The 14834-nt window shown below is 44.2% G+C and overlaps 1 protein-coding gene across 3 annotated transcripts in view; it reads right to left on the reverse strand.

The window, feature by feature from the left end:
- Window positions 1–14834, reverse strand: part of LOC124308162 (M-phase inducer phosphatase-like) — a 91235-nt gene that overhangs the window by 51014 nt on the left and 25387 nt on the right. For all 3 annotated transcript variants that reach the window (XM_046770579.1, XM_046770578.1, XM_046770581.1), the window contains exon 3: window positions 14288–14339. In XM_046770579.1, coding sequence (XP_046626535.1) covers window positions 14288–14339 — 52 coding nt within the window. The remainder of the gene's footprint in view (window positions 1–14287; window positions 14340–14834) is intronic.

Here is a 14834-nt window from a genome sequence, read left to right on the forward strand (position 1 = left end):
ACCTGTGAGAGAACGAGTTACCGCCATGTATCTTGACGGTGGTTCCCATAGTTAGGAACCCGTAAGATAATTGTCCCGGTTCTCATTTTCTAATCACGTTCGGCCCACACAGCAACGGCTTTCAAAACTATTTGGGCATAAATTACGGAATTGTCTCGGCCCTTGGGTCGATGTTTCGCCATGGCAGCCTAGTGTTTTCATACTCTGCATACATACTATTCTATTTTCCAGGGCTTCGAGCACAATACGGAGCAGCGGAAGCGGCTAATAAGGGGATAAGCGTAACGAAGGGAGACCTTGCATTTTACGAAAAAGAAAAATGCATCTCTTCGACCAAAAACATGACCGTTAATCACGTGTCACCGGCGTATGTTCTCTACAGTGCGAAAATAAAGTGATGGGAAATCAATGTCAAATTATCAAGGACAACCGGTGAATCCGATAATTGATGCTGAACTACGGTGAGAACTGAATTTTTACCTCTAAAACAACGCACGGATTTTGGCGGGAAACGGTGGCTTATCCGGAGGTTGAGAGTTACTGATAAAAGACGGCAGAAGCGCTTGGAGGACTGGGGATATAATATCTGTGAGCGCATCTCCCGGGTACACCAGCCAAACCAGCATCAAGATTCTTCTTCACACTTAGGCATTAAATGACGCGGTTGACGGTAGTTTCGGATCCCTTTAAACCCGCAGGTCCCCGAATCCTCCTTGAGAGCTGTGTAACTTGCTCGAAGCACTACTCGTGACCAAACATAAAAATACCTTCGTATGCGTCCAACGGTTTCACATGGTGCATGAACGTTAACGTTCGTATATAAGCACATACGCGCTACGTGGCGAGACTAGAAGTCTTGAAGTAAGTTTAGACGTTTGTGGCGACGTGGCGGCGCCTGGGGCGGTGATTATCGATAGAACAGAGTACCTGTAATATTTAAAATAATATGAAACACCCTTGGACATTCGTGCAATAGGTGTTACTTCGTTACCGTTGTGTACAGGAAATGAGATTTTCCCTCCAAAAAGCGGCGGAGACTCTCAGCTGACTAAGGAGCGGCCGCTCAGCTGGGGGAGCGGTATAGCGGCGGTCGGTTCTGACGTCCATTTTTAAATCCCTCTTCTCAGTGATTTAAAAGGCCCGATACCGCCGCGCCTCTATCTCTCTCTGCCTCCTTCTGGACTCCCCGCCTTCTCGCTCCCAAGCGAAACCCCACGGTCTGAAGGCTTCCTCCTCAGAAAGGGCCACCAGGGCTCAACTGCGGGGACCGTAAAAACTTCATCTCTCGCTCCGCCACGGTCCCACACTAACCCGAGAGCGAGACGAGCCGAAGAGAGTGGTTGGCGGGAAAGAGAGGAACGTATCAGACTCTGTGGTCTGGGCCCGTCTTGCTGTTGGTCGTTGGTCATGTATGCATCACTAACACATCAGAAGCGAGTGCCTGCGGGCGTCGAGAGGTAATAATTACCAAACTAAATGGTATTTGGTTCGGATTTCGTTTCAGGGAGCCCATTTTCCGCTCGCGGCTGCTTACAACCTAGAGGAAAAGATTGTCGAGATATACCGAGAAACGGTGGATAATTTTTCCCGCCAAAAATCGACACGAGGAGAAGGAAGTCTGCTCACAACCACACCAGCAGACGCCCCTTCACTTGTAAGGGAAGAGCTCTTGTGGCCGCCTGAGCTGCTCCCGCTGATAAAATATTGTTGAAGGATGTCAACCTGTTTGTCCCTCGAGTAGGTAACAGGACTCCCAAGACCCGGAGCCCAGCCTTTCCCAGGATGTCTCAGAATGTACCATCGCCCCCACATGCGGGCAACCAACGAATGAGTCCTTTCAACTCAGAACTCAGAATCATCTCATTCCATATAGGAGCGTGTATAATGTGGGAGGAGTTAGAATTCCGAAGGACATCTAAGGTGATCTATTACAAATTCCCTCCCTAACCGCCGAGATGTTGAAAAGTCACATGAAAATCTTGACTTCGTAGTACAATTCCTGAACTGTTTTCACTTCTCCCTAAATTTTGGGAGGAAAACAACCCGACACTAAGGCTGAATATTTCACTATGGTTTTGTTGCCGCTTTAATTGCCTCGCGGAATGATACACACACGGATTATTTGGATCCTCGCAATAAGTCGAAGATGTCCACTTATCAGATATGAACCTTGAAGAGGTGAAAAATGTAATTTATTTACATCCTGCTTACCACTTTGACCGCGGTTTGAGACGATAATGCGCTTTAGAAAACCAATCTATCATTCATCTTCACGGGTTTCGGATACAGGATTTCGTAACAGGTCCCATACAGCGTAGGAGGAATGAATAGGAGAAAAGATGAAAAGAATAGCTGCTGGCGCAGGTTCTCCAGTTCCAAAGGGCAGGTACACAACACCCCCGGTACCGGCGAATAAGCCCGAAGCGCGGGCAGGTACTACTCAAAGTGGCCAACATCTTCCCACACCTACCTGCCGCCAACTCCAGCCGCCTCCTCGAGGAGGTTCAGCTGAGAATTCTGATTGGGATCAACCGTTTCACTCTCTCCCACCCCTCCTTATAGGCGGAAAAAGGCTGTTTGCGCTTATGACGTTTTTATTGAAAGATCCCTTTAAAAGATGTTTCGTGTTCTCCGGGCTTTCGGTGCAGTTCCCGGCTTCCACTGTCCCCCGAGGAACTTCTCGAGGGTTGGGGAGAGGGCTGGTAACCCGAGCCACACACTCCCCCTGGATTAATCTTTCGACTCCGTTTCCTCAGCGTTCGAATGCCAAACTAGAGTCAAAGTTTCATTATCTATCGATGGAAGAAACTCGCGAGGCTGAGACTGCCACCGGCTCTTAGAATTTTACTCGGTTTTTCATACCTGTAGCCGAAATTTTGTGTGAAAAATTTTGAATTCACAGGATATAAGGGAAGAAGGACGAAAAGGAAAAAGGCGGGAGAAACTTAAGCTCGGAAGAACGACACACATCTAGTATAAGACACAGACGCTGCACCAGACACAATACACTGATCAGCTGAGAGGCCTCTAGCCGGTTGCCTGACAGTGTTGGCGGGAAATCTTAACCAATCGGAGAACAGCTCACTCCCCCGTCGGCCAGATCTGTTGCCAAGGAATCCCAAAGAATTTTTCCTGATACTTCGAACTTCTCGGATCTGGGTAAAGAAAAATTTACATTCATCGAGCTTTGTACCGACTTCCAATCACACATACCTAGAAGTCGGATTCACCACACTTTGAAAACAATTTCTTTCTCTGTCCGCTCATTTCTTTGCTGCTAAGAGAAAGAGCCAATTTTATGGTGGTGGCGATCTGCACAAAATCAAGCGTTCGGAAAATTCTTGAAAAATGATTGAAACTCCAGTCTAAACTGGTTTGTCAATTTCATTGAGATCTCAAATGGCTCTACTATATAGTTGACGCAGTCCCCCATATGATTTTAATTTTCTTTTATCGTTCTTTTTTTTTTGGGTGTGATTTATTGCGCCCTCATCGCAGCGTCCGTGATCTTCCTATTTGCTAAGTATACAAAGTGCTCATGCAATGGGCCAGAGATACATCTACAAAGGCTCCAAGTACAAACATATTATTATCTCCCTGAGTAGATAGCGTTTAAAGTCCGCCTTCTTCAGATATTACAAGCTCCCTATCTCTCTCAAGTCTTTCATGAATCCGGGAATACGAGGCGCTCTTCACCATCTTCGGAGGATCAGCTGTATCTACATCTTCCAAGCTGTGTCTCAAGATAACTGCACCCAGTCAGCCGTCATTTGTTCAACCGTCTACCAAGTGTTCGGTAACTACATCAGGATTTGAACATTTTTCTCTTACATGCAACACATCTCACGTGGAAAAAAAAACTCTTATCTATTTTCTTATCCCACACGTTCGGAATTCGCTCAAGATGAAATTTTGTATGTTGCAGGAAAAAAATCGTTTGAGTACAATATTCAGGATTATTATCGCACTGTTTCAGGATGGTACAAGCCGACCGGCACTGAAAGGAAATCGGAGGCGCAGGCCTTCGTTTTCTTAATAGGTACTGTTTGTTTTCAGAAGTTCACTAGCAACTTCCTGCCATGCCGCCTGGAGTGTACAGCCGAGAGCCAAAATTTTCTTTCCATTCCTGCAACCTTGCTCGCTCTAGTCTTTACTGTCTCGTACCTGCTCCTTACAGCCACCGACGCCAGTCTCGAGCCTCAGCGGCCAACTCACACATTGGAATCATGGAGAATTTACAATTCGTTAATTCTTCACACTTCTACAAGTTGGTTTTATGGATCCACACAGTATACAAAACGTCGTAGGACTTTTTTTGTTCTGATTTTTTCTTGTTTTATATTCATTCCAGACTTTCTGAGGCAAGACAAATTCTTCACAGAGCGGGATAAATTATTAACAGTGTAACCTGCGCACGATGAAGAGGGTTCCTTTAATAACAAAAAAACAACTGTGATCCAAAAATAAAAATAAAAAATACCACCGCCGATGCACTTTTTATGGAAGTTGACCCAGGGACTCCGCAAGGAAGTCAAAGTCACCTCGAATTTATACGAGGTCTTCTTCCTTCTCTCGAGAAACATCATCATGTCCCGGCTTTACAAGGATGACGATACGAATTCCAATTTTTTGCCCCACCCCCCTGAATGAAGTCTATACTCTACAGAGTCTTGCGTGGCGGTGGATTCAAGAATGAGTGTGATACAGATTCACTTTTACTCGACAACTGGTTATAGATATATAACCAAATAGAGTAAAATATAAGAGAGAGAGAGAGAGAGAGAAGACGCTGGTATTTTGCTCGAAAACTGAATCGACACTACGGGAAAGAAAAATCTTGTACGATACGTATTTGTCAATGATAATCTGGAGAAATCCTATGATCTGGTCGATTTATCTAACGGTGGGTGTAGACCGAGCGTGGGACTGCATTAATTGGCGTCCTTTGCGGCTCTTTGAGCCCTGGACCCTTCGGGTTTCTCGGCCTTTCGACTCGACTACCAGGCGCCACGGTCTATCCACGACACATACGCGCGGGGAGAAAACAAGAGACAGTCGATACGCGTGCAGGTCGAAAACTCGTTTAAGCAAGTGTGACGCCTCCCAATGGTCGATCTCTATAAAGCAGTCGCGGTATCGATTCCTCGATTCCACCATCTCCGCCAGACTTCGTGTCCTCCTCATTTGCTTTCGCCCATTGATCGTCACTCCTCACCCCTTACACTTTCATCCACCTCGTGCTAACGCGAGTCCTCACACGAGCGGTTCTCTGTATTTCTCAAGGGGATGTCGCAGAAGAATAATATACATTTAACCGTAAACCGCAACGGTGAGACGTGGACGTGAACTACCGCGTTCAAAGATACCAAACAAGTTCCGCTTTACAAACGCGCCCCAATGTGAATATGCGTTACAATAATACGGTGCAACCAAAAGGAGTTCGTATGTCGTTGCGTATATGTACACGGGTATAAACTTATCCACCCACTTATTTATTTACCTTGCAGATATGTACATGCCCTGCCGAGGAAGTACATAGTTAAGAAACAACGGAGAGCACGTACGTACGATAGCCCACATAACCCGACTCCCCTCCCCTTCAAACTACCAGCAACCTCAACTCTCGAGCTATACGGTTATGGAATATAAGCCAACCACCCACATCCTGTCCCTGCTGAGACTGGCTGGTATGAATTGCAGTCCAGTACTACGACAAGGATTATGAAGTATATGTATAGTTGATGCCAGTACTTGTTTGTTACCATTATGCCAGAATCGAGACGTATTGTGGTACTCGGACACTGTTATTCGAACGTCGTTAAGGACTTCGAGTTCAATGTATCGAAAAGGAGGTTTTTCTTCGTCCTCTCATTTCAGTCGAGGGACAAAGACGGTATTATATGTACTTTTACTATTTTCCTCTCCGTTGACTGAGATTCTAATCATCTGTAACGCATAACGATTGAAGCCGATCGTTACGGTGGCGTTGTTTTTAGAAGCGATTCAATCCGGGGAAAAACTATCCATGCAAAACACAGGTGCAAACGGTTTACAGTGATAAATTATAACTGTAACTTGTATAAGGGCACAGCGCGATATTCTCCGTACAGTATTGTTGTTTCTCACTTTTCCATACTTCAGATTGTAGAAGAATTGATGGAAACTTGACACGCGCGCGCGTGAAGACCACACCGCGAGATAATCGTTAACCGGGTATTCTAGTTCTGCTTGTAAATCAGCCACCTCATTAGCGAGACCTTTTAACGACCGCCTCAGGAGCGAAAGAACGGCGACCGTATTCCCAGAGAGAAATGGTTTTTGCCACGGGATGTCACAGTTTCAAGTAAAATTCCACCCTGGGGCCCGTTTAAAATTGAAACCCTTTGAAGTCCTGTAGGCTGTTACAAAAGTCTGGTGAAACGTTTTTCATCGCCTCTTCGGGTGACACGGATCATTTTCTCTCTTACACCACGGCCAACAAGACCGTTGACGCACAGAGACGTCGCTAACTTGGCATGACCAATGTACTTGCGGTACCTACCTCGAAAAAAGCCAGGTGCAAATCCATAATCTTTCACGTACAATATACCTGATCCATTCAATGTGAAGTAACATACTTGCAAAAACTGTCGAATAATTTTTTCTTTTCCAAAAATTATATCCCAGTGCAGCACTCGAGTGTTTTGACTGGTATACCCAGAGATCCTTATTCTCGTAGTCCTTGGTAAGAATGAGAGAGTCAGCAATGACTCGCCGTTTCGTTTGCCTCGTCAGTGAGTTTGCAAGTTTCCACTTTCCACTAGCAAATCGACTATTTTGCTTTCACGGTAAAATAAAAAAATAAAAAAATGGGTGCGAGATTTTTCATCAGAGTAATGTCAACCGGTTTCGTAAAAATTTTCGTCAAGCATTTCCGAAACAAATGATCAGGTGAGAAAAAATGACGGTGAAAATGAATGAGATTCGAAAGAAAACATCGAAGAATAATCTGAATGCTGAATCGTACCCATTCACGAGGGGAAAAGTTTGAATTATTCACCGATACCAAATCTCCGGACATTTAAATCTCGTGAAAAGAGCGAATAAAAAGTGAATTATTATTATATTCAGTCGGGTAAAAGGGGAAGAGAGATATGTAAGTGTGAGCGGTAACGCGCCAGGGCGTGTGCGTCGTGTATTTTGCGTGGGCACATGTCACGCATTGCACTCGCGTGTGCGTCGAGGAGTCCTAGGTGGGCGTTATTCCTGGTGGGGGAGACGGCCACGTCGTTTTGCTCGGTTTTTTAACGGTCGCGGCGCGAGAGAAACGCTGGGAGAGAGAAACCTAAAGATTGGAGTCTGAGAGCGAGGGAGGGCGGTCGGGGAGTGGGAAGCGAAGGATCGTTAGAGATGAAAGAACCCACAGCGATACAAATAAACCAAGAGTATTTTCTCTCCCCGGTGGCTCGTGTACAGCGGTACTCAAACCCCCGTCGAAGAATTCACAACAAACGGAATTGTTGTGAAAAATGGAAAGGGATTAGCGGGATAAAAAGATGACCTTTTTTTTAAAAAAATACCGAAAATTTGAAAAAACACCGATGAACATTATCGTTCGGTTTTTGATCCGAGTCCAAGGTCCCGATTAGGATAGCGATCCTTGAAAAACAAAAGAGGGATCAGCGGTCACGTTGCATACCGGGGTCTATGCGGTGGTGGAGGACGGGCGGTTTGGTGGGGAATTATAAATTTAAATGAGCGCCAAAGCTGAAGTAGAAGGTGAGCCGAGGGCTAAGGCCAGATCGGGAACGTTGAAAAGAGAATAGAAGGAGGCGAGGGGCGAAAGAAAGGAAGAAAGAATGGACGGAACAACCAAAACGAGAAATAAGTAAATAGGGAATTAAAGAATCGGGCAAAGAACTCGGCAAGAAACACCGCGTACCTATTATACGAAGACTATAACGAAGAGGCAAGTTGCTTCGTAATCAGCTGCTTCAAAAGAAGCGCGATCACTCTCAGTCGTTGTTGAAGATCCGTAATGTCAGATTCAGCACCGAAATCGTCCGACAGTCTGCACCCAAATGCAACAAAGGTATGAACAATAGCCATGTGAATGCGGTTGAGTGAAGAACCAGAAGGGGAAAAGGAAGATCAAAACCGAGAAGGATGTGGTGACGGTACGAAGAAGATAGCGGGCTGAAAACGGAGTAGAGGAAGACGATGAAAGGTAACGATCATTTCGAACTTGGGACTCTGGTTATATAACGACAACGTAAACTGGCAAAAGGCCGGACGACTTGTGAAAATATGGATACCCATCTTCACGAATCCGGGCGCGTAGCAACAGCGGATTCACTTACGAAGGCTCGATGGCTGCTCCGGAACAGCGAAACTCTTAACGTTCAACTCTACGATGATCGAATACAAACTGGCGTCTTTCCATCCGCTGCGCTCAGAAGTGATAATTAGTAAGATACGCAGGAATCTCGATAAGAGGATCATGATATTTGATCTTGAAGTGAAAAGCAAGTCGGAAAAGCGCTCGCATGCCGAAGTGTAAGCATGGCCATGCAAAAAGTGAAATGCACAAACTCCAGAGTGTACGGAGCATTGACTTAAAATGATGCGAAATTCATTCTCTTCGCCTCTCGAGAAAACAAAGGAGCTGAACCTACCGACTCGCAAAACAACGAGCTTATAAAAGCCGCGAGGTATTGAAAAGCATATATCCGGCCCAGGCATCCTTTGATCCTTCGCGGAGCAAACCGCGTCGGTTGCATCACGGAGTGTGAACGCGTCAAGAAGACTTTCCTCTTGAAGACGAACTCTGACCATCGGTAATAGATTGAAATTGACATGTCCGTGAGAAATGAAAATATCCATCCATCCATACATCCATCTCGAAGAGCTTCAAGTTCGGTAATAAATCCAAGGTCACATTCTTGGCTGGGTTAGATTTACGAGACCATTTCCCGCCGGTACCTACAGGCCGCGACTAAATACGGATTAAAAAAGTAAGCAGACACTGGACGTATGCTGCTGTGTACGAAGAAGCGAGAGGAAGGGGATCTCTTCTTGAGTTTGTGAATGAATGCAGAGAAGCCCGGGCTTACTGAATGAAACGGCAAATACTACGAAATACGCACGCTTAGGTGGTCAGAGGTATTTTTGTCGGTGGGATGTACACACCCAGCAATGTTTTGCGCGTGTGTTGATCCTAATGCCGGGCCTCGTGAACATGCTTCTAGAAGACGCAGACTCGCTTATGCTGGTTCCTCGAATTGTAAAACCTCGAGTAGGTACGGGATGGCATGGCGGTCTGGTCGTACGGAAAAGTAGGCACAACACATTTTCAAATTGGTCAAGTCTTTACGCCCCTTCACAGATATTTCTATGGAATTGTGTCACCTACATTTCGTACAAATCTTGTTTTTTTCACTCTTAGACTCCCCGGAAATAGTTTCAAGTTACAACTCGCTCATGTGCAAATCTTAACAAGAATCCCATTCGGCTAGTCCTGTGAGTAAATACTTCAGTAGTTTTATCCTTATTCATAGTCTCTTCAACCAGTGGTAAAAACATTTGCCAAAGAAAGACAGTGCGCGAAAAGTAACGTATAATAATTTCACAAGTTGATTCCTTTCTTTCTCGGATCTATCTACCAAAGTGTTCAACTCTTGCAGAATACGTTGAAGATCCGATCAATTTGAAAAATTCTGCGTTAAAGAACGGTTCGAAAGATTGAAAGGACACGAGGTATCGCAGGCCACAAAAAATTCGTGCCGGCATTTTCGAGTTTTCGACCTTCTAGGAACTCTCTGGATATTTACAGTGCCCACAGGACCACAAGACGTTATTTCTCACTGTCCCAGGACTATCTCTTACCTTCAGAGCCTCCTATGTAATTATACGATCAATGGCACCGGTTCAATCTCCGGAAAAGTTACAACCCACTAAATTAAATACATTACAGATATGCCGAATTCCCAATTACGATTAGACAGAGAATCAATTTGTTGGTAAAATTGTGATCTGGGTCCAAGTTTTCATTCCGACAAAGTATTTTATTTAACGGACAAACGGCGGTGTGTACCGTGTGAATTTGTCATGGTGATATAGGCATGTGAACGTTGTATACGTGCGCGGTTACCTAGATCGGATATTTAAAATGTAAAAGAAACTGGCTTTCACGAAGACAATTATTATGCCGGGCCTCGTCGTCACTGGATCCAGAGTCTAGACGGTATACATTGTAGATCGACTTTGTTACTCGGTCCAAGGATAGTTGGATAATTCATTGATAAGTTAGAGGTGGTCTTGTTTGTCTACTGTCATCTTGCAGCAGAGAGAGGGAAAAGGTAACGTGTGTCACGAGGATTGAATGGAACGTTACAGCCAGGATAATGATTGAGGAGTAGGAGTCTGAGACCTCCCATCGCGTACACAATCATCTTTTTGAGGAAACGCATTGAGCTTATCGTAGTTTAATCGGTAAGGGTCTGACCACCCGGACTGCAGCCTTGCAGGCAAGCGAAAAGTTTGCAAAGTAGTAAAGGTTCAGTTGTTTGAGGGAGGGTGGAGCAATTTTTTCTTGACGGCCAAAAAATTGAAAAGTTAGGAACCTTGAATCTTGTACTGTATGAGGACCATTTTAGTGGGTATAGGCATTCATAAAAAGTCAGAAGTAGGCCGGTTTGTTGGTGGGCTTCAGTAAGTGAATACCTCGCGGTGAACAAATGATCGTATAAAGGGGTTTCCTTACTCGACATCCGGTTTATACCACCGAAACTTTCTTGCCGCAGGAAGTATCCGAGATGTATTACAAATACACACCTCTTTCACCCTTGAATGGATAATTTCATTAACCATGGTCAGCCTTATATCTTCTCGACTTTGTACTTTCACGCAACTTTGACGTACGAACTTGAATGACAATGAAAAAATCAACTGCAATGTCCGAACAAAACGAATAACTTTAACTTTGTAAGAATACGAGTAAATACAACAGAGAAGTTTTGAAGCATCAATTTCACGAAACACGCCGCAGTTGCGGTAATATGAAAGGTGAAAAGTGTCTCAGTGCACATGACTGGACCGGATGAACACTTTATTAGGCAATGTAGCGTGTGAAGAGATTTTCGTTGGGCGAAGACCGATGATCTCAGTACTTTATACGCTCCTGTAAGAATATTAATTTACATTTAGTTTAGAAGCCAATAATCCACCAATCGATACTCCATCGGTACAGGGTCTTCCGCGAACCACGATGCGGATACACTGCGGTTTTGACAACTGATATGCACATCCGATCTTTTGTGACGAACATCAACGTCCAAGAAACTTGCATCCTCTCGCAAAGTAAGACAAATGCATATAAAAGAAGGGTCTTTTACAATCACGACGGGAAAAAATGGATTTTACGAGCAAAGATTTTTTTGATTTCTACTTTCACCCAAAAGAACAAATGACAAGACAACAACAATTAACCAAGTTCAACATAAAGTGTAAACCTCCGGCAATCATTGCGGGTGTTTTTCATACACTTGTAAGCAAAAATTTTTTGGACAGCAACCTCACGCGTGCACAGTGACCCTTTCGAAGGAAATTTCACCCTTTGACAATCACGGTTTATAAGCTTTTTAAACCCTTCTTTACTTAAAGAGTTGCCTCGCGTTTAAGAATCCGAGATTACCACAACAATGTGAATAATTACAATACGAATAATGGAAGTACGCCTAAGCATCATTCAATTTTCATTCTAAGGATACAAGAGGGTAGGCAGCATCAGTGTGTAGAAACCCCCGCGACAGAAACGCCCCGATTCAAAGAAACCGAAATATGAATTGCAGGGAAAGATTTTTAGCCGGACAGTAAAGAATGGTATTATCTTATCTCGAAACGCTGAAAGAGGTTCTGCTTTGTGGTGTGAAATACGTTAGTCCACCGCCACCAACTACCCGACATTGTTGACCAGTCGAGAGGATCAGCTGACCCGGTCCAGGCTTTCCAGATGCCTTGAACCGCGAAATTTTCTCAAGCTACACTGAAACAGAATTCCAGTAGGTACCTGTTTTTTTCCCGCGTAAAAGGAAATACCGTTATTTTTAAACCTCCGTAACGTTGAATATTCCTACCGAAGAAATAGATGTTGATATTTGAAACACGTGCGATGAAAACGCGCGATGATCAAGCACCCAATAAGATTTCCGTATCGAGATTTTGACTGGAAGAAAATGCTTCAAAACTTAAATCTGAACGCCACGAAACTCAACATCAGGATGTTATGCAACACTCGCGATCAATTATTTCTTAGGAAGATTAATTAAAGACCCGAACAGCATTCCTGGAATTATTCAAGCACGGTCTTAGACTCGAAAGGAAGAATATAACTATATTAATAGGGTGGGCATTCTTTTTCGAAAGTTTTAGGTCAATACCTTGAATAACGGTCGGTTGCGAAAAGTCGCTGTTTTTATGGTTAAAAAAAAAAACGAAAAAAAAAACCATACAGATATTCAAACTCATCACAATCCGACGAATAAAGCGGATTGGTACAGGATAGAAGGGAGTGACTGAAAGGCATTTTCACTCTATGGCAATACCTCGGTGTAGGACTGACCACGATTGTAAGGGTGGGTATAAACGCGGACAACCCTAAGCGGGAGCAGAGCGCGGCGCCTCATCGCATCCTCTGGAACTATAAGCTATACAGGATGGACCTGACGAGCTAATTGTTAAATAAAAGTATAAAATGTACGAAAGAACTCGACTCCTTTGTGAAAAATCTAACCTGCCTCATTGATCCTCCTACACGCAACTTATATCCTGCGAAAGTATGCGTGTAGGTTCGGCTTCGTTTGGTTTTGCTGCCTTGCGTCAGGTTGGGCCAGGTTACGAGTCTGTCTATCTATCTATCTGCACACTACCACCAACTGCATCCATTCGAACCATGGCTGCCACAGGTTATCCGGTCGTGTTTTGTAGACTTGCGCGTTGAGGCTCATGGGAACTGGCTAAAAATCGTATTGTCCTCTGGCAGTTTCTCCTGGGTAGGAAACGAGGACTCCGGAGTATTCATGCAGGATTCGTGTTCCTGTACTCATTCAGCGACCGCGCAAAGTGTCTTTTCGGCCTTGCCTCGCAATGTTCCCACTAGCAATCGACAGAGTTTCTTTGTAATACTTTCCTAGAACTCCTTCGATGAGAAGAACCGAATTTCTTAATGGAAATGCCCACCGACGACTGCAGGGCGCCGAACAAGGCGCCACTGGGAATTTGTCGGGTTCGAGGGTCGTAGAGATCCTTGGAATGCAATGGATATCAAATTTTCTCAATACAATCTCCCACGAACGGGATTTCGAATCTCATGAGAATTGCTACTGCTCCTCAATCGTTTCCAAGCGCCCTGTCAAACAGGCTACATACTTTCATCTGGGAACCGTTCAGGCTCTGTGAAACTACCGATAAGTCGACTACACGGGTTTAGGCATGCGATTCAAAATTATATACCTGAATGTTACTTTCATCCTTCGGTCATGTGAGAAAATGTTTTCAACATTATTGGTCGAGTTTAACAGTGGAAAACTGACCGTTACAACCAAGTCCAACGCTGTACACAAAGTGTAATAAGTAATAAAAGTTTTCCCTGAAAGTTGACTGTTGGATTTTAATTTTAATTTGTTTCGTCCTTACAACGATGGCGTAGTACTTTTTACTCTCATATCAGAATCTCAGCAACACTTGAATGTGAAAAAGCGGGAAAAAATATTTAAAAAAGGGAAGAAGATGGGTGTTTTAACATTTGACCGAGCAAAGTATCACCGGCATGTTCGCAATAGTATAGGTATAACCTAATTTGTTCTGCCAGCCAATTAGTTTTCTTCGTTAACGCTTATCTCACGGAGTCGGAATACACGCGCAGGCGGTATATAATCTTTAAAGATGGCGTGTCGGCCGGCGGCGCGGCATAAGCCGCTTTTACCTGACCCGCGGTCAACCGGTAGGTACCACGCATGCAGGTAATATACCTGTGTGCATAGAGCTTTCTTGAATTGAGATGAACGGTTCGAGTTTAAGGCTGACTGCGGGAGTCCTGATTTCTCAACGTACCATCGCTGCTGCACGAATAACGCGTTATCGGCATGGGAACATGAACGAGCCAAACCTTGTCCCCGATTTAAATCCCCAGACGGGGAAGCAGGATTATTCTTATAGCACAGGTGACGCAGAAATTGTAAGTACAGAGATACTCGCGTAAGCAACAGAGTCAGAAAATACACTAGAATATTGAATTCTAAAACATGCTCACCTTTGGTTTGTCTGGTGATTCGAAGCCTCGGCATCTGGTGATCCGGAAAAATCTATAATCAATAAAAAAAATTACGGTCAGCTGGATGACTTACGACAACACCCGGGTTTTTCCAAGTTGCACTGTCAGCCCGCGATTAAGAAGAAAAAATATATTTCACTAACTCTCAATTTAAAAGAGTGCCAAATTTCCATGATCAAGATACTAAATTGTGAATAGCTATTTATATATTTTTTGGAGGGATATTTTCCACCAAGTATTTAGACCTTGACCTCCATTCTTCTCGTAGCTTACTATGGAAATTCTAATCCAAAAGAAAAAAAATCTAGACTATAATTAGTCAGCTCGGAGGGCCCTCGGGCTAAAAAAAAACGCTGGCCAGGACTCCAGACAAAACCATCCCTTATCTTCGAGAATAAGGTTCCAAAGAAAAAAAGCGGTAACAGATCGAATACACGTGGCCCGATCTCTTTTTTATTGTCTACTCATCTACGGTGAAAAGTCAGGGAGACATATATTATAATGTAGAAAATTCCAAGGAGTTGAG

This window comes from Neodiprion virginianus, chromosome 6, assembly GCF_021901495.1.
Source record: "Neodiprion virginianus isolate iyNeoVirg1 chromosome 6, iyNeoVirg1.1, whole genome shotgun sequence".
NCBI lineage: Eukaryota > Metazoa > Arthropoda > Insecta > Hymenoptera > Diprionidae > Neodiprion > Neodiprion virginianus.